General features: G+C 37.7%; 1 protein-coding gene across 4 annotated transcripts in view; it reads right to left on the bottom strand.

The window, feature by feature from the left end:
* Positions 1–20,670, bottom strand: part of pcm1 (pericentriolar material 1) — a 52,332-nt gene that overhangs the window by 31,171 nt on the left and 491 nt on the right. For all 4 annotated transcript variants that reach the window (XM_084392148.1, XM_084392147.1, XM_084392146.1 and 1 more), the window contains exons 2-5: positions 17,317–17,434; positions 16,317–16,562; positions 15,769–16,068; positions 9,689–9,859 (exon numbers count right to left, since the gene is read on the bottom strand). In XM_084392148.1, coding sequence (XP_084248274.1) covers positions 9,689–9,859; positions 15,769–16,068; positions 16,317–16,562; positions 17,317–17,418 — 819 coding nt within the window. In that variant the 5' untranslated portion in view covers positions 17,419–17,434. The remainder of the gene's footprint in view (positions 1–9,688; positions 9,860–15,768; positions 16,069–16,316; positions 16,563–17,316; positions 17,435–20,670) is intronic.

The following is a 20,670-nucleotide window of genomic DNA, read 5'->3' on the forward strand; positions in this document are numbered from 1 at the left end:
ATCACGATATGTAGTTTTTGCAGATGCTGCCAGTGTAAGGGACATCCTGAAGCTTGAAGAAACAAGATATTCACTGAAACTTTAGAATAAAGTTTAATAACATAAAAAATTAAACAATATGCCTTTCAATAATGAGCACAAAATATTTTTGTTAAGGTCTTCATGCAGCCAAAGGATTCACATTACACTCCCACATTTATGAATCTTTCTATTGGTCAAGAGAGCAGCGTATTTGGAGGTATTGAAAAATACAAAAATAAAAGGTTGTGCACATCATTTGTAATTGCAAACATGAGTCATCTCCCTTTATACAATAATACAAACTTTTACTTATTGAAACATTGTATATAAACTAACAGCTGTGACAACTATCACATCAAATTGCTTTGGCTGGACAGTGAACATCTCAAGTAGCCTACAAAAAGAGTAAACATGGCCCTGGCACAAATACTACCTGTAAGATTAAGGTAGATCTCTAGAATTGTTTTATAAGTAGAATGAAATCTGAGCCAAAATTGCACAAATATGTAAACATAGTAAACCAAGGGCTGGGCGATATATCGCATGACATTGTTAGGCACATCTCGTCAGTAAAGCCGGTTCCTTGATTAGTAGTAAATCGCCATCACCTGCTTTCAGATGGAGCAGCATTTACAACACAGAGACGTAGTTAACTGACAAGCTGAGCCATATCGCATTAATTATCACGGATCGGGATCGCCTGTGATAATTAATGCTATATGGCTCAGCTTGTCAGTTGTCTGCCATATCCACACCATGCGTCCACACAATTGACGTCGTGTTACCTTTTTTTTCAACAATGTCTTCGGTCTCGAGTTATGTAGTGATGTCGCCTTCACATTCGGCATTATTTTCGCTGTCCTCAACTTCAGTTTCGCTAATTTTTTTTTATCCTTTTTACAACTTTTTTCCCTCTCTCTCAGTCTCCTTCTGTTTACTGTAGCCACGGTGCTCGCTGAGAAGTGGGCGTGCCCTGCCGGCAGATACGGCAGCCGGCAGATACTGTTGCGCTTAGTTTTTCATGTGATATCGAATAATACGTCCCAAGCATATTATCGAAATCGTTCAGAATATTATCGCGATCCCGTATCGAGATCGAATTATCGCCCAGCCCTAGAATGAACTTACAATTGAACTGACATTAGCCATTTTCTTCTCCTGTTTCACGTGCATTTCCGAAATTTAAGACCTCTCATTAGTAAACATAAGATTAAGACTTTTTATGGTCTTACATTTTAAAAATCTAATTTATTACTTTTTAAGGATCCGCGGGAACTCTGATCCCAGACATAAGCTACAACAGTTTACTTCAAATTAATTTAAATTTTAATGAAATAGTTTGTGTAACTGATTAATTACCGGGGTGGAAATTGGATACACTGCGTGACATTAATAAACAAGCCTGAAATATATCGGGACTCTTATTTTGAAATGTCTAAGCTTTATTATTGCAGGCTGCTCATTCAAATTCATTTTGGTCATATTTCCCACGCCTAGCTCCTGTCCTCAAAATAATATAAGTCAAATGAGTGTGATTTATTATGTGACAAGTGAACTTTTTCACCATCTGAGTTTGACAGGGCAATTGAGGTCAATAACGGTTTAATTTGGCATCTACAATTTGCAGCCAGTTTCTACATCGATAGTGAACTATTTGAATAAGACCACCTCTGATGGACACTGCCGTGTTAGCATAGACCCCGCCCTGAGCGAGTTGTACACGGTTCGACATTTTCCCCAGGCCCGAGCAGCTGTAGTGACAAGAATGTCTCGTAAGCAACTGGTGTTTTGTTGTTGGATGTAATAGTGAACATAACAGTCTTCATGTACTCCCGACATCAAAGCCGCTGAAGACACAGTGGATTAGTTTTATTTTTGAAGGGAATGCACCCCCCATTATAGGCTGCCTAAATTTGTTTGTCTGCGTGAATCATTTTACACCAGACTGCTTTGAGAATGAGGGTCAATACAAAGGAACAACACAAAACACAGGTTTTGCTAAAAAGTTGTTGCTCAACAATGGATCAGTACCAACAGTTCGTGATTCAGCTTATAGAGCTCCGGACGTCACGTGACCTATTCTGTTTACACCGCCATTTTGGCAGTAAAGAGGCCGTACGAGACGAGCGTGAACGGATGACGGCAGCATGAGTTTTAAGGCAACAGAGTTCACTGCGCACTTTAATTAAAAAGATATAGACCTGTACATAGCAAAACTTAATAGATTAAACATAACAGATCCCTATAATGCCCCCGGGGTGCTTTTCATGTGTATTAATAAAGGAAGTAAACTTAACGTTAGCTTTCCTGAACTGCAGTATCCTGATATAACGTTATATAACTAACGTTACTTCATTAACTTTCCCTCGTCCTATTCCGGAGACTCTTTAAAGGCCTACAAAAGCCTGGAGGGTACAAATGGACGCAATCAAACTTTATCAATATTCAATTTTGGAGTATACCAGCTTAAACCTGCTCTGTCGTCATTGGAAAGGCAAGTCAACTGTGTTGTTATCGACGCTAGCTGTCCTTGTTTGTTGGTAGCAAGGATAGCAATATCACTGTGAGAACAGTAGACTCAGTATGAAATCTTAATCCTTTAATCCCAATTTTTTCCCAGACATGAAAATATCAATACATGATAATGTATCTGGTATATATATATATAAACTGATATTAGTTTACACATTATCCCACCGGTCACAATTGTGACTGAACATAAAACACATTTTTTTCATAAGCATTTAAAATGCTTTTAAATGCTTTCCTCCACATGTTCTGGAATCCAGGCGCACAGCAGCTGTCCACCATGTTGAAATAGTAATTGTTTTGAATTATTATTCGACCCGACCGCTATCGATAACGCAAAAGCCGCTCTGGCGCTCTCCTGGTTGACTGCCAAAATGGCGGAGTTTAGATTGCATGACGTCAGCCTCCGGAGCTCTATTGTCTCCGGAGCGATACTGATTACAGCAGTAATGAAAGGGAGAGCACGCACTTTATTACAGTTCATTTGAGTTGTTTTACGTATATAAATAAAGTTTACCAGTTTATTAAGCACCCCCTGAAAAAGGCATAAGGTCTGTATTGTTTACTGTTAGTTGTAACAAGAGTTGTGTAATTTGCTGTGTATGTTGATGATAATGCAACGGAGAGAGAGTTTATGGATAAGCAGGTCTCCAGACTAACTTTTTTAGGAGCACAAGCAGAAAATGTAACGGGGGACACCTTAAATCAACCTGCAACGCAGTTATTCACATTTTCACTATTACTGACAAATTGGTAAATACTGCCTTGGTAATAAATAGACTTAACGTTCAGAAATTACAATGTGCAGTTTTATTGCATAACGAATCACTTATTCTAAAAATAATATAAAGTAGGCTATAAGTTCCGAATTCGACATATAATGAGGGCTGTGTTAACAGTAAAACGTCCGTCATTTAACGAATTTTAAAAGCAGGGATGGATAATACAAAATGCTTTTTGACAAAAAAAAACAAGCAAGAACAAAATTTAAACTTAGCCAGTCAACTTTCATTTTACAATGATCTTCTCTCTCTGTGTGCGCGCGTCCGTGTTTGTGAGAGAGCTCGCGCAGCTGATACAACGGTACTTTTTAATCCATAAGTAACTAACGCACTAGTTTTCATACAAATTAAAAATGTAACATAATTAGGTACTTTAGTTATAATTAACACAATAACGTAACACATACGTTTCTCAACACTGAGAATGAATGAATAAATAAACGCCTGTTTCTCCAGACTCGCGCTTATCATTAGGCTAATCCATAAATCACAGCACTTTCATAATCACAAAGTTAAGCCATAGCGATTTCAAGATTTATAGTTCAGCATTACTTGAGCATTTTATTATTTGCATGACTGAATGGTGTCTTCCTCTTTTCTGAGTGACATGAATAACTTAACGGAGTATTTTAAGATAATCCATGCGATATGTGTGATCATCGAATCCATAAGATTAAGTTAACTCAACAATCAACTTTCCACATCGACCCCAGGCCGTTTACCTTCAGGAGAAGTACTGTACTGTCCTCGCTTATGAAATCAGCCATACGGCGGCCGCGGGAGTGGAAGGGGGATCGAGCGGGAATCTTTATTGGTGTCGATTTTCAGTCTCTTTTTAATGATAGGCCTTACGCATCTGTCAATCATCCCCGTTTGCTATTTGGGGAATGAACCCAGCGCTATGATTGGTCTAACTCTTCTTCTTTTGCTGTAGCTTGATTTGAGGACAGCGTGTGCACAGAGGCGTCACCAGGTTTTTGCATAGTTTAGAGTGACAAATCGTACCAGCGTACTTTGAAGTCAAAATGCGTATCCGCTACGCAAAATGCGTACAGGTTGGCAGGTCTACTACCCTGCCTTTAAGTTGAGTTGTATATAAAATTTACTTTAATTATTATTATTCATAATGTCTTAATATTAATTAAAAAGCAAAAGTTGTGAAAAAATAGATATTAGAGAGTGAAAATAGCTAATAAGCAAAAAAAAAAAACGCTTAATGGTTACAATGGTACTTTCATTTTATATATATATATATAAAAGTGTGAGTTTTCCTACATCTTGAAAATTTTTGTTTTATAAATGGGGACAATCTTTGAAGGATGAAGAGATAATGTTTTGGTCATCACATTAAAAATAACATTGAAGATAATATTAGAGTTTTGAAGTACTGGAAATACTTCCAGATGTGTAGTACTTGTAAGCATTTGACTATATGTGACCCCGCCTGTGAAACCCCGGCTAAAGTCGCAGAATCGAATTATGAGTTAACGAGCGTCAAAGTAGTCATAGCCATAAAAATGACAAAAATAGTCCATGTGTGTTTATTGCTGTAAATGATAGATTATACCATTGGTTTTGAGATGCAATACTTACATTTTCATTTATAACATGATAAATACTGAAATTAATGATTTTATTGACACTACGTTATACTTTTGTGCCTAAAAAAAACGGACGTGGGCTTCCTAAACATTGATTTCAGTCGTCTCTGGGTTTATTTCGCGCAACAACACTGCTGATTCGTATATCAATCGGTTCAGGAACTTCTTTTCTGTGTATTTTCTATTAGAAAGAGTAAAAACAGACTTTAATATCAATCCGCGAGCGCCGGTAATCAGGTCAACACAATGCAAAAAAAGAGAGAGATGTCAGCCGCGTTTAGATGTCTGTGGTGATTTTTTTCTTGTCATAGCCAATTATTTAAGAACTGCTTATTTTTTTTGTAGCTTAGTATTCTGCCAATAATATTAAACTAATTTTAAGGACATTTTTGGCCTGCTACGTGTTATTTGCTGAATGATGGTAACGTAATGCGTTGTTTTGACATCTGACATGGCCATGGCTTCGCCGGCGACACCGAAGTATGAGCAGGAACGGAAAATAGCTGCTTGCTTAAACAGCTAGCTTGATATTAATCTCGGTGGAATTGAACCCAAATTATGATTTAACCGGTTTTATTGCGGATTATTTTCTGGAGGATGATTGTGATATCATCATATGATGAACAGGACGTACACTTCTTTGACGAAACTGACGAGGAATTTGACGGTAAGTTTTTGTTATTATTGTTTTATACTAAATATGTAAATGTATACTGTCACTGTCCAGCCAATGTAATGCTAACACATATCTGTGATGCAAAAATAGTGGATTTAAATGTTTATTACATTTGTTGATTGGGATTTAGTCAGTTTAAATTAATTACGTTTATGGCATGATGTTTATTTGTTTCATTACACTCTGAATTGAAGTCTGCTTACCACCTATAGGCTGTTTCTTGTTCCTATGCCCTCCCCTCAATTAATCAGATCCAGTCTGACTAAACTGAAAAAAGTATTTTCTGATATTTTCATATAAAATGCTTCATTATCCATTTTAAATGTGAAATTAAACCCACTTCCCATTCTTGCATGTTACACAATCATGTTTTTTGGTATCTTGCTTTGAATTGAAAAAAAAATGATCTTTGCTTTTTCAGGCAGTGACCAACATGATGAGGAGGACAAGCCAGTTCTGGTGATTGAACCCCACTATTTGTCTGGCGAACATGAAGAGGGAACACCAGCAAGAAGAATTTGCTTCGAATGCTGGAAGTCCAGATGTGAAACTGAAAATCAGTTTCTCTTGCAACTGCAAGTATTTCAATGGGGAAAAGTGTTCTTTATTTTTCAAGGAGGGAGAGTTGCTGTCACTCAGGATTTTATTTTGCATCTAGACAATTTTAGAATGTGTACAAAGTTTGAGACTGACCTGTTAAAGGGATAGTTCACCCAAAAATGATTTACTCATACTCATACTCACCCTCATGTTATTCCAATCCTGTATAAGTTTATTGCTTCTGTTTAACAAAAAATAAGATATTTTAAAGAATGTTGGTAACCAGACAGTTGGCGGCACCTATGGAAGTCAATGGGTGCTGTCAACTGTCTGGTTACAAACATTCTTTAAAATATCTTATTTTTTGCTCAGCAGAAGAAAGAAACTCATACAGGTTTGGAACAACATCAGGGTGAGTAAATTATGACAGAATTGTAGTTTTTGGGTGAACTATCCCTTGAAATTTTATTTGTTTATTTATTTTTTACTCCAGATTTACTCAATGTTACACCGTGAGCCAGTAAGAGAATGATAATTTCAGAGAATGAGAAATGGTATGTTATTTAATTGATATATTATTGACATTTCATTTTACTAATAAAGTTATACAAATCATTCCACTGAATTGACACGGTAATTGTTGCTACGATAAAGCTCTTGTAGTACCCCCATTCGTTTTCAATGTTTTTATGCTTTTAGCTTTTTGGACATGTACATCATAATAAATAGATCTGTTTTACAAAACTTTAAGAATTTTTCCACTGATGTGTCATATATCACTAAAAAGGGGAGAATCTCAGCTTTAATGTGTTATAAGTCACATATGCAGGATAACTATGGATCAAATGTGTTGCAGTTTTAAAAAATAACTTCTTTAAATTGGAATTTCTCAAAAATATGATTTTCTGAGGCCGAATTTGAGCAAATCTTTGACATGGCCTTACTCGGTCAATTTTAAAGATATCAAGGTTATATTTTCACAGAATGTTCTTTACATTGTGTAGGATGATTTTATGTAAAAAACACTGAATCACAAAAAAATGACTTTAGCTGGGTTTTCACAGGCAGGGTCACATATCTGCCACAATAACAATTAGTGTTAATACATTAAATCCATGGTGAATGTTGCTGCTTTGTGGCCTTCTATAACTTGTTCATTCATGGCAAAATGTTTCTCCTGGTTTCCACATTAGCGCTGTTCAAACAGAGAATTCTGTGCCGAATCGTAATGCTTGTCACTAAGGCCTTGCAGCGATGTTTTTAATTCTGTGGCGAATTCAACGGATTTCTTCACTGGATCTCCCAGCCATTGGCCATCATTTGGACGGGTTCCGCTACAACAGGCTTGTTACTAATAGTGGAAAAAGCAAGATGACAACACACGTTATAACTGTAATTAAACTATACCTGTTCTATTTCCATGCAGCATATATTATCTGGCTCTGTAGGCATCATTGTCTGACTACGGTTCGAACATACAAGGCTGAACACTGCTACTGACAGCTTCTGACATTTTCAGTGCGTGAGATTGTCCTGTTTTGTTGTTGTCAGTATGCCGGAGAATAAGCTCTTGAAGCTCTGCCCTCTTCTTGAAAGGGGGCCGTGAACACCAGCTCATTTGCATTTAAAAGGACACTCACAAAAACGGCATGTTTTTGCTCACCCACAAAAAGTGTCAATTTTAACATGCTATAAAAATAATTTGTGGGGTATTTTGAGCTAAATCTTCACATACACTGGGGACATCAGATACTTATTTTACATCTTGAAAAAAAGGGGCATAATAGGTTAGCCTGGGTGCCAGCCCGAACCCCGCCCACAATATTTTTTGGTCGGGAAGTTCGGTCTGGACTCGCTCCGTTGAGGAGCTATTATGCCCGAACAAAAATTGTTCGGACCAATCAAATTGTCAGGGCGGGCTTTATACGATGATGGACAGATGAGCAATGCAACGTAATCGTCCACGTCACCAAAGAGCGCTTGATTTGAATTAGTTTACAACAAAGACGACTGCTGCTGGAGAATTGAGATTTCACGAGTTCACATTTACAAATAAGTCAGATAGAATAAATGCGTTTATAAGATTTCACACAAATAAGTCGATAGAATAAATGCGTATATGACGTGCTGTCCGAGGAGAGGGCTGTGGGCTCGGTAGCCATGCTCCCCCGTATTCCTGGTTGTGAGAGAACAAGACAAGAGTGAGGATTCGGGGTGGTGGAGGGATGCTGAAAAACTGTCAAGGAGTGTTAGGTAAGTTTACAGAGTGAATATGCTTCCTCATGCTGATAGATAGGGTAACGTTAGACATGGTATTGTTTGATGACAAGTTTATATTGGATTGATTATTTGTACGTGCTCCTCCCGAACTTTGTTTATGAAACATCATGTGTAGATTCCGCCATCGCGTCTGTTATATCGACAGCGCATTCATTTTAAAAGAGGAACAGAGAGCCGCGACATTTTGTTGGTTGAAAATATGAATGAAGAACATGCGTCATTTACTCCGTTGCTCTGATTGGTTGTAGGTCTATCCAATTGAGTGCAGAGTTTTTTTTTTTCCTGGTTTGGTTGAGACACGCCCCATAATCAAATCTCTATGGAAAAGTATCAGACTCACATTCTGACTAGAATTGAGTATGACGACGTCAGGCTAATAATAGGTCCTAATCCAAATAAATTTAAATGTTCCTGTTTTAGGTTGTCGTCATGGTATAGGTTCAGTAGTAGTATCAATATATTTTAGTCAGGTATCATATTTGAAGTCATCATCATTTTGGTATTGTGACATCAATAATGTATATAAAGGCACAAGGCAAATTTCAGCAACAGTGTTCTGTACTTATTTGAATTGCCCTGCACTCTTAAATTCCACTAGAAACAAACCTTGTTGTATTATTTTAATTTAATACTGTGAAGCTGCTTTGATACAATCTGTATTGTGAAAAGCGCTATACAAATATACTTGACTTGACTTGACTCTTCCTCACAACAATCCAACGTCCTTTCTCCTCTCATAACATCTCAAAGGAAAGAAATCAATATCCAACTAAGCATGCTTCTGCTTTTATTAGTCATGTCATATTGTCAAGCCGCTTCAGATAAAAGCATCTGCTAAATGAATATATATAACGCAGTTTCAAAACAGCAGATTTGTATTTGTCAAAATGATTGATATTTCATATTTGTTGAGCTTAAATGACCGCTTTTAATATTTTCTTTACATTTATTTTGGAACACCACAAATGAAATGCCTCTGACAGATGACTAAATAGGGTTCAAAAGAAGATCACAAGCGTTAACTTTGACGGCCCTATTTTAGATATTCAAGCAGTGGATGCAAGTTGCAGTTTAGCGGATCACACACTTTTAATTCACAAATAAAGTTTATATTTTAAAAAGCTGTTATATATTGTAATTGTCAACTAACATGCTTAAATGGTCATGGAAATGTTCTTACATTTTAATTAGTTCTAATGTCATTAAAGTGCATAAAACAATTACAACTTCATAAAAACTGGAGAGGGAAAAATACTGACCAGCATCTTCTGAAGAAAACGCAGGTAAGACTTCTCCTGTTCTTTCAAGTGAGTGATAAGGAGAGAAAGACGTTCCACATTTGCAGGCACATCGTTCTTTTCCACCAGGTCGTCTCTCATGGATGTGGCCTTCCCAATGTATTCACGAATTTGCACCAGTTTACTGACCACCTGAATGGAGAGACAAGCTGCGTGAGGAAAAAGAGGTGCAAGCAGAAATGCTGATAAAATAACATAAACAAACAGAAAGTAAGTAGACTGAGAAATAAATAGAAAAGACAGAAGGAAGTGCACACAGAGACAGAGAGGAGCAGAGAAAGAGACCAAGGAAGAGCTCTCACACGGACTGTGGCATATTTTTAAACTGGCCTAAATTCTGAGCGCTCACTGACACATCTGTGCTCCAGTTTTTGCTCAGCAACAACGGGGGGAATGAACACAGGGAAGTTGTGCCATCTACTTTTATTATTTTCAAAAAGAAGATCATTCCAAAACCTTTTAACAAAAGGTCTCCTAGCTATTCTGAATAGGCAGCGTTATAACAGTTGCCATTAATGATACTTAGAGCTAGACTAATGATGGGGAAAAAACGTGCATAGATTGAATCAAAAAGTGTTGAAATCTAATCTAGAATGTTAACGGAGCATCGAAAAAGCCAAACTAAAATCGTTCTCAATAGAAAGTAATTATGGAACCACTGACAAATGCACATGCTATGTTGGGCTATGTTCAGACTGGAGGCAATCAATATCAATAGGGACCAAATAAAATTTGCATGTCCAGACATAACCAAACTATCGGCATGGTTTGCTTAGATAACGAAGGAGGTGTACCATCTCACTCTCCAAATAGGTGCCCTGTCACGTTGCGGAGCAGAACTCCGCCGTCACACAGAAACTTTGCACATTCCATTTCTGACGTTTTTGTTTTGTGTTGCGTTAAAGAGTGACGCAAAAAACTAGACTGGGTAAACCCAGCCCGATCTGCTGCCGATTTGATTTCACCCTGCAGCTCAGGCTGGAAACCCGTACATTCTTCTAGCCTGCTTCCGTTACAAATCTGCGGGGACCAATCACAAACTGGCTTATCCACCTGGCGCTATAGAGCTGGTAAGTCCCGCCCATCCGTAAAACCCCAAGTGGACCTCTAGGTTGAAAAATCGTCAATGCAAGTGAATGTGAGAAAATAATTAGCCTATTTTCTGGTCCCGTTTGAATTGTGCCATGAATGTGAACATATGTTGTCTGAATTTTTTATAGAATTTTTCATGTTACGAGTTTGACAGTATATGGTATGATTCTTTGGCTAGCAGTTGTGGAAAAGACTAGTGGTCGACCGATATGGGATTTTTAATGGCCGATGCCGATGCCGATATTGAGAAAGCAATCTGGCCGATTGGCCGATATGAGGCCGATACAATACATGTGAATACAGTAAATGAGAGACATAAAGAATATTGGTGAAACTAAATGACCATTTATTGTACATAATATTTATGCAATATTATTTTTGCAATAAAAAATATTTACTAAAAAAAATTATTGCACTTTGCATTCCCTGGTGTTGGCTCTGTAAAGTTTTCCCACTAGGGGATTTATTTTTCTGTCCAGCCATCTACCATCAAAAAAGTGTAATTTGATTTTTTCAGTCACATAAATAATTACTGCTGCTTACTGCAGGTTACAAATAACATTTATCATTAATGAACCAATCTAAACAATATTCATAAATTAATGACAAAATAGTATGTGCTATTACATACATTTTATGTACAATGCATAGTTAAATATAAATCTCACATAGTTTATTTACACTATTTACTTTAAACAGGTTGTTTTACTTTAAGTATATTTAAATAATAATGATTTATGTCTGTTTAGTTTTGCTTGTTTGTTTCTTTGAAACGGTGCAAGCAGTCACATGTATTTGCATGACATACATGAACATATGAAAATGTATACTACACACGATATTACGCCAATCATGGATAAATGAATACAGTAGAATAGATAGTGAATAACATTTGAGGATTTATTTTCAAACGTATTATTATTATTATACCATAGTGTTCTCCTCTCATCCACCTCACGCGACCACTGATCTGTAGTGCACGCCACGCGACCCAGCTTTTCCGTGCATGCGAGTCCGTGGGAAAACAGCGTCTAGTTTAAACGTAACCCAAGAACAATGCGCGTATCTGAGGAACAGCCAGTCACAGGATTTTTGACTGTTTGTGAGGTAAAATATTTTCAGTTTTGTTTGAATTCGTTTATATCACATCTGTGACCCCCACTGGAGCTACCCGCTGGGCTGCGGATCTGACATATCACGGTACTGTTTGAATAGACTTTGCTGCACGCCGGAATGTTATTGTGTGTAACACAATGTAGCGTCAGGTTAGAAAGCGAAAGCGATTGGTCATTTACTGTGTCTGTCAGATGTCTGCTTCACTTCTGAATGGCTTGTCTTACGTGCTGGGCGGAGCAGAGCGAGTGTATTCAGTTCATTTACGCTCGCTCTGTTCGCGTCAGTGGAAAAAAGCACTAATGCAGTCACAAACTGTTTTGAAATATATCGGCCAAACGGAAAGATTTATCGTCCTATGCCGATATCTAAAAAACTCCAAATATCGGCCGATATATCGGCCTCAGCGATATATCGGTCGACCACTAGAAAAGACATAATGAGAAAGACTACATGTCGCCTATGTGACGTCACCCCATAACACATTTTCCCTCCACTTGTCAAATCACGGTGCTAATGCTGCGATAATCTATGGAGACAGATCGAGATGCCTGTGTGTTTTGTACCCAAATGTCACCATTCAAAACCAAATGGGCTGTTCTTTCTTCAGATTCCCGTCTGATGTAATCGAAAGCAGCGAAGAGTTGTAGTCCACAAAGTGCTCTCACACAAAGTCTAACCGTATCAAACTTCTACCCGCTAAATTGTAGCATTCTTCACACGAAAAATTATATAAAAAATTCACAGACAACATATGTTCACATTCATGGCAAAATTCAAACGGGACCAGAAAATAATTATTTTCTCACATTCACTTGCATTGACGATTTTTCAACCTAGAGGTCCAGTGGGGTTAGCGGAAGGGGCGGGACTTACCAGCTCTATTGGCGGGTTTAATCCAATCCAATTCCTTTTAACCTCTCAACGATGCTCAATGGGTTCTTTAGTTTAGCAAACAAATCGCTCGAGTGGGTGTAAATACCACTCACTTTTATGTTTTTGGTTTTTTTTGCACAACCTGCAAAAATTGCTGCTTCTGCAAACCGCTGATCAATGCTCCAAACCAACATGTTTGTTGACATGTTTCCTGCCTGGAGTTTTCGCACCAGTCACCCGAGTCACCCGGATTGTTGGTCTGATTGGTTGAAGGACTATCCAATTGCGAACAGAGTCATTTGAACTATGCCCATTGATCTCGCCTCTTGTGCAGTAGAAAATACAGAGCAGACTCCCCGGACTAATGTTCACTCTTAAAAGATTTAGCTTGGTCTGGTGATAGCCAGTTTAAAAACCGATTTAAGTAGCCAGTAGTGTTGCACGGTGTACCGATACTTCAAAAGTATCGCGATACTCGGAAATTAAAAACGTCACGATACCTAAATTTATCAGTATCGATACTTAAAAAAAAAAAAAAAAAAAAAAAAAAACGCCTCCCTATGGACGTCTGTGTTTTTTTTCTGACGCACGCAGCAAAGAACCTGCCGCTGTCAGTGTCATGTGACAAAACACTACAGCGAGATGGCTGCATGTGCGAGCACAAGTGGTCCACGACTCGTAGAAAAAGATGACGCAAGGAGTGACATATGGAAGTACGTTGCCTACCTTGCTCTGTTGCACGGTGCACCAATACTTAAAAAGTAAATCGGAAATTAAAAACGTCACGATTCCTTAATTTATTAGTATCGATACTTCTAAGAATGACCGCGTTCCAGATTTGTAAGGCCGGCGACACACTGGCTGCGTGTCGTGTCCGTTTTTATTTCGGCTCCCATGTTAACTGCCTGCGTGACACAAGCGTCTGGGCGCAGCTCGAGACGCGTGGAAAACGCGTGCATGCTATAAATAGAACCGACGCCTATTCTTCACGCGTCACGCAAGCGTGTTGGAAGCGTTTCCAGGCTAAATAGAATAGGAAAAAATGTTTCTATGTCATTTTGACACGAATACATATTAATAAATGACATTTTGATGTTTGAAAGTTTTGACATAAATACAATATAAATGTAATTTTAAAAAATATGATCGATTTTCAAATATTGCACCTCTCAATACCAGTGGCGTTTTCTTGCGGAGGCCAAGGGAAGCCAGGCTTCCTCACTTTTTCAGAATATAATCGTCATTTAATAAACACTTTTGTTTTCACAGTTTACGCAATCCTTCTGTCATCTCCTCATCGTCTCTCTTCGTTCATTACTGAGTGTTTTATGATGTGTAAAACAGCGCCCCTATAAAAGTGACATGGTGAATGAGCGTTGAAAACATGGTACTGCACCCTGTGTCTGTGAGGAGGCCAGGCTGAGTTGGCATCCCTTGATAGAAAAAAAAAAGAATGACTAACCAATCAGGTGACGCTATTGTCATGACACTGCTCCCCTGTGATTGGTCAGGACAGTGTCAAGGGAAGCCATGAACTTGTTGGCATCAAGCCAATCACATCACGTTATCATCGTCAATGAATTAATGAATGAAATAGCGGAAGATTTGTGGTTTTGTGCCCATCTTTTTAATTCCTTTATTTATTGACCATACACTCAAAACAAAACAAAGACACATTTAAATGTAAGCCTTACAAACAACCTTTTCACACGTAAGTTTTTCAAGGCGACCGTTATTGATCGTAGTATCACTTTATGGTTCCCATGGAGACGCGTCTTTCATTGCTTGTCACACCGCAGGCACAATAGCGCTGAATGATCAGCTTTTATTTCCTTTTTTTATTCAAAATTTCACAAATTTATTAGCTATAGCAGGATATATCTGATATTCCGTTTGTCAAATATGTGCAAGAGGGTGTGTTTTGTTGTTCAAACACCTTTATAACAATCGCGTTAGTTGAGCTGTATGCGCAACATATTTTAGGTATCTAACGTTACGTGCTCAAAGTGTTGGATTGTAACAAGCGTAAGTCCCGGTAAGATGATGCTGGGCGCTCTAATAGTTCATCCAAATAGCAACATATAAATGGTAACGTATGATTTTCTGCCCCCACCCCTTAAAACACACAGCTTAGAGGTTGTGTCTTAATTGGCTTCCTCAGAAATTTTCCCCACGCCACGCCACTGCTCAATACAGAACGAATTATTCTGTAGCCTGTTTTGCCGTCAACACTGCCGACGTTGTCTTTGCTGCTATATTCCACAACTCTCTCCCCACGTCAAATATATCACCAATGAGGCTTATCATATGTTACCAATATTAAACATTGTTTAATATAATCGCTGTTCATATTTTTGTTCAAAGTTCAGAATCAAGATAAAGCTCTTATGTTTCTTATGATAAATTAGATAATGCTGCTAAATTTATTAAAAAAAAATTACCTTGAATGTCAGTGCTCTAATTTATTTTTTATATTTTGATATTTCATATTTTGTTCAAATGTTTAATATATCTGCTGTTCATATGTTCATTTATTAGTGTGTTATATGATTAGAATGTTGTCCCGGTTTTAAAATAAAGCACAGCAATGATATTTGAGTGTTTCTCCCTTTTCAGGAAAAGTATCGAAAAAGTATCGAAATCGCAATACTTGACTTGGTATCGGTATCGAAACAATAATTTTGGTATCGTGACAACACTAGTAGCCAGAGAGTCCAGACTGAGATGCATCTGTAAAAATCTGATTGAAATTGCATTTCAAACCACCTCGATATGCGGTTTACATCATTTTATTTATTTATTTTATTATAATTTTTTTTATAAATCTTTTTTTTTTGCAGCTCAAACTTTCAAAATCACAATTGTATAAAATCTGGATATGCAAAACAAATCAGATTTTTGCTGGCAGTCTGAACATGGCCCTAGAGACATTATAAAGACATCAAATGAATCCTAGTTACCTGACTGCTGTCAATGGTAAGCTCAGCTCTTCCATCCTCCAATTCGAACTGCTGGGTGCTGTCGAAACCAAAAGGCTCTTTAACCACAGCTGGAACTGCAGCAAACAGCTCTTTGCCAGGACTCTGTTTCTTTGGTTCCTTGCCCCCAGGTGTGGAAGAGGTGGATGCACTGGGCTCTTTGCTTTTGTTAGTGTTGAGGTGAATTGACAGGAAGTTGAAAGGTTTCTTGGCCTCATTAGACAGCTGTCTCTGATTGTTGGCTGCAGTGACGCGGCCTTGAGAATCGCTGCCAATACTTCTCTGTTTGGATGAAAAGTTATATTTTGGTTTACCAAAGGATGTCTCTGACATTAACATTTACTTTTAAAGCTAGCCTGTATTTGATTGTGATCTATATGTTTGAGGGCTTGTTTCTGACGATTTGCTTCTGAACTAGTTCAAATCCATGCACTTTTCTGTCTTGAAACAGTAGCAAGCTTAGAACCTCAGCCAAATCGAGTCAGTGAAGTGTGTCATGAATCTAATCATGGTTATAAAGCCCCACTCACCTCATCCAGATCCGTGAAGTTTATGGCCTGCCGGAGTCTATCGAGCTCAGCCTGGTCGGGCACGGACATCTGTGTGCTATACTTCACATGAGGGAAGGAATGGGGTGTACGTGCCCTCCTTCGCCCTGCTCCAGGAGTGGACTCTGGAGAAATGTCATTGGTTAGCCGGCTCTCTGACATAGCAGAGAACTTCTTCCTGTTCTTCTCAGTGGAGCGGTTGGCCTTATTCTGCTGAACTCCCCAATCCTGAGAGAATGGTAAATCGACATTTACAAACCATAAATGAGAGCACAGTTTAATGAATAAACGAAGCATAAGCTGAAAAATATAGAGTGCTTCAGGAACTGATTCCCTCTAAAGTCAATGAGGGTTTTTTTTTTTTTTAATGGGATTTTGGTTAAATGCCTGAAATAAGGTCTCAAGCTATTTTCATGCTTTTTTCTACGACACAAAATAAATCATTAATACCCCATTCATAATTTTGTAAGCTTTTCAGTTTGTAAACAAGTGGCTAAATGGGACTACAGAGGTTATCAGGGACAATTAAATGTCATCCCACCGAAGAGGAAAACTCATCTACTCGCTAGTCCACATCTACAGCCTAGTGTGTGTTCACTCGTACTCCTACAAACTCAAACTGTCCAACTTTTAGATTTTAAATAGATTGAAAGTTGTCAGAAGCTTAATGGTGGTGGTGTTAAAGTCAAGCGACCATGCTGTAGTTTGTTTGTAGCCTAAATTTAGCTTTTTACTTCTGCTGATTATAATTAGGCTTCTAAATGAATGAAAGTTGTGTTCATTTGCAAAGATTATCTTGATGAACAAAACGTTAGAATCACGGAAAACTTTTAATCCAAGAGTCAAAAGAAAAAAAAATCCTATTGGCTTTTTGTAGCAGGAACCAGGGTGATGGTAACCTCTAGGTCATCCTACAAAGTTATATATAATATACACTCTATTGTTTCTGTTACGTTGGAGTATCAGCACGATTGATTCATACCATATTGTTGAGTCTATCATCCAAGCTTCCATTGGAGATGGTCCAGTTGTGCAGCTCCTGCTCATCTGTGCCGTCTTCAAATGGACTGCCGCCCGTCGCCATAATAAACTATCAGAACCTGCAGAAAACAACCAGTTAATGAACACAACACATACATGGACTCAACCTCAAGAAATGCATAACCCTAATCCACCTTTTCAGAAATCTCTTATTCACTATGCAGCTAAACAGGTTCTTGATGTGACAGTTTAATTTAAGGGGCTGAGGTTTGTTTGACCAGCTGCCAAGCAACATTCAACACTACAGTGATCATAACAACATTAACCTGAACTAGATGCGAAGTTGGCTTGGAAAAGTTTGGACGAGAAGTTTAAAGTAGTTTGAAGTAGGCTATTACATTATTACTTGATTTTGATTTACTTTCTCAATCCTTTTATAACAATTAAACATATTTTGTTGCCGTCACATGAAAAACGATCAAATTATCAAATAATTGTTCTGGGTGGTTGCTAGGTGGTTGCCATTAGCCGCGTTTCAACGTCACAATAACCCATCATTTCACCAACAAATGGAAGTTTTATCAGAAAACTAATCAGAAATCACTGGAAACAGTGTTGAAAACAAACATGATAGCTGGCATTTTTGTTGTTTACTTGAATATTTAAAACCCAAGCATCGATGTTTTACCACAGGTTTACAATAAAAAGTGATACATTGATCATAATTAATTAATTTATGTCAAAATTGCACATTAATCACACAGAAATAAATTACCGTTAGGTCTATTTCACAAAAGAAAGAGGACACACTTACTTCTCCAGTCGCGTCTGTTTCTGTTTATTTAGTAGAGGACATATTTACATCACATTTAGAAAGAATGATCATTTCTACAAATATATGCCACCAAAAATACGACCTGAGAAGCTTTAGCACTCTCTCGACTCCCATACAGATATTTTCAGTCAGAGAAACAGAGGAAGCTCCCGAAAAAAAAGTTGCTTTATTTTATGAGAGTCCGGTATAAAGAGACGAGACGTAGGCTACTGACAGATAAAACAAAAACATGATTGTGATAGCCATTATGATTTGTCAGATTTCTTGAAGCGTTCACTATGTTTTTTTGCTATGCGTATCTTCAAGCGTTTACTATGTTTACTATGGTAATGGTTAGCGCGCATAGTCTTTTGCATCACAAACAGAAGGCATTCAAACAAGGCATTAATTTAAAAGTCTTTAATGCTGACAGAATCATCCGGCGCTGCCGTCTCCCGACTCAGGTGAACTCCGCCTCTGTTCGTAACCACTCCTCTAGCCCGAGCTGGCCCGCTTTGGCCCAAGGTATTCGACGGGCCAGAAATCCTGGCCGTTGGCCCCGAGTAAGCCCCGGAAGTGACAGTGGAAACGCAACTGGCCCTGGCACGCACTAGCACGGCCCTGGCCCGACAGTGGAAACACGGCTATTGTGTTCTGGGTGGTTGTTGAGATAGATTAGAAATATTAGATAGAATGGAAAATGAGTCTCCATGGATTAGAAATAGTACATAGAATGGCAGCTAATGAAGTCTGATGAGCCTCTCCAACTGTCAAAATTTGAATTTAGTTTGGAGTTAGAAAAAAAGAAAGAAAGAAAGAAATATAAGATAGATAGATAGATAGATAGATAGATAGATAGATAGATAGATAGATAGATAGATAGATAGATAGAGAGATAGATAGATAGATAGATTAGTTAGGAAGAAAGCAAGAAAGAAAGCAAGAAAGAAAGAAAGAAAGCTTAAATGAGTCTCAAATTAGAAATAGTACATAGAATAGCAGCTGATGGAGTCAATGAGCCTCTCCAACTGTCAAAATTTGACTTTATACAGTTGAAGTTTAAATAGTCTTGGCTCAATTTGAACATTCCGCAATGAAAGTCTATGGGATTTTTCCTAGTTTTGATCAGCAATTTTAGGAAAACCGTTAGTCTGATCAGTCTGAAAAGAGCAAGCAACTCGAGTCAGAACAGTTTGAAGGTTTAGTCTGAGTTTAGTGGCTTGAACAGTTTAGGAGGAGTAGCGTGGAGAAATTTTGGCTAAGAATAATAATAATAAGATTAAATACAATATCAGTATGTTGGGCTTTTCCAAGCCAACTTAATAAACTACATAATGACGGACCCTCATCACAGTATACAGTAACGTTACTGGTCAAAAGTTTGGAAACACTACTATTGTTAATGTTTTTGAAAAGAGGTCTCTTATGCTCATCAAGCCAGCATTTATTTGATCAAAACTACAGAAAAAAACAGGAACGTTGTGAATATATATTTAAAATAATGGTTTTCTATTTTAATATACTTTAAAATATAATTTATTTCTGTGAATTTTCATCAGCCATTACTCCGGTCTTCAGTGTCACATGACCTAATATGCTGATTTATTGTCAATATTGGAAACAGTTGTGCTGCTTAATATTTTTACAACCTGTGATACTTTGATGAATAAAAACTTGAAAAAGAACAGCATTTATTTAAAATAAAAATGTCTTCCTTTTTTTTTATTATGAACCTAAGTTACTTTTATTCAGCAAGGATGTGTTAAATTGATAAAAACTAAGTGATTTATATTGTTAGAAAATATTTCTATTGATACTGAATAATTATCTTTTTTTCCCACAATGATATTTACATGGTTCTCCTGGGTAACTTACTATCATGGTATAAGTTAACCATAGTAAAGTTAAATGTTAATGTAAACTTAATACAGTGGTCCATGTCCAAAAAAAAAAACAATAAGGTCAATTTAGTTACTGTAATCTAAATGTAACTTACTTTGAAAATCGAAGTCTGTGAGCTTTATTCCTCGAGAAATGTGAACTGAGGTTTGGTATCGTCTTACAATCTGTCGTCTGAGTTTTGTGTCCGTTAGAACGGTTAAACCTGGTCAAAACCCGCTCAATTTCCCGGCTAACTGTCACCACCACAGACTGTAAAAACACTCGCTTCTCTTCTAAGTTACATAGGGGCTTTCACCTGTGCAGGTGAAACTGCGCAGAATACGTGACGAGTAGTTAAAGATATTATAATCTGACGGTTACGTTATTAAAAAAGTAGATTTCACAAATATAAAATCCTCGAGCGTGATGACTAGCAGTGACTTTAGACGCGCGTGAAGGTTTTTTTTTGGTCTATCTCCATGGTAACCTCTGGCACGAGCCATGGAACTCCAGATCCCCGCGAAAACTCCCGGTTAGGAGAAACAAACACCCCAACAGAGTCACCACAACAACATGATTCACGTCTGGTTAATGGTCATAATAAAAAGAAATAAAGATTAATAGCTAAATATCATAATTAGCTCATTGGTGTTATTCTAT

This window comes from Rutilus rutilus, assembly GCF_951802725.1.
Source record: "Rutilus rutilus genome assembly, chromosome: 2".
Taxonomy (NCBI): domain Eukaryota; kingdom Metazoa; phylum Chordata; class Actinopteri; order Cypriniformes; family Leuciscidae; genus Rutilus; species Rutilus rutilus.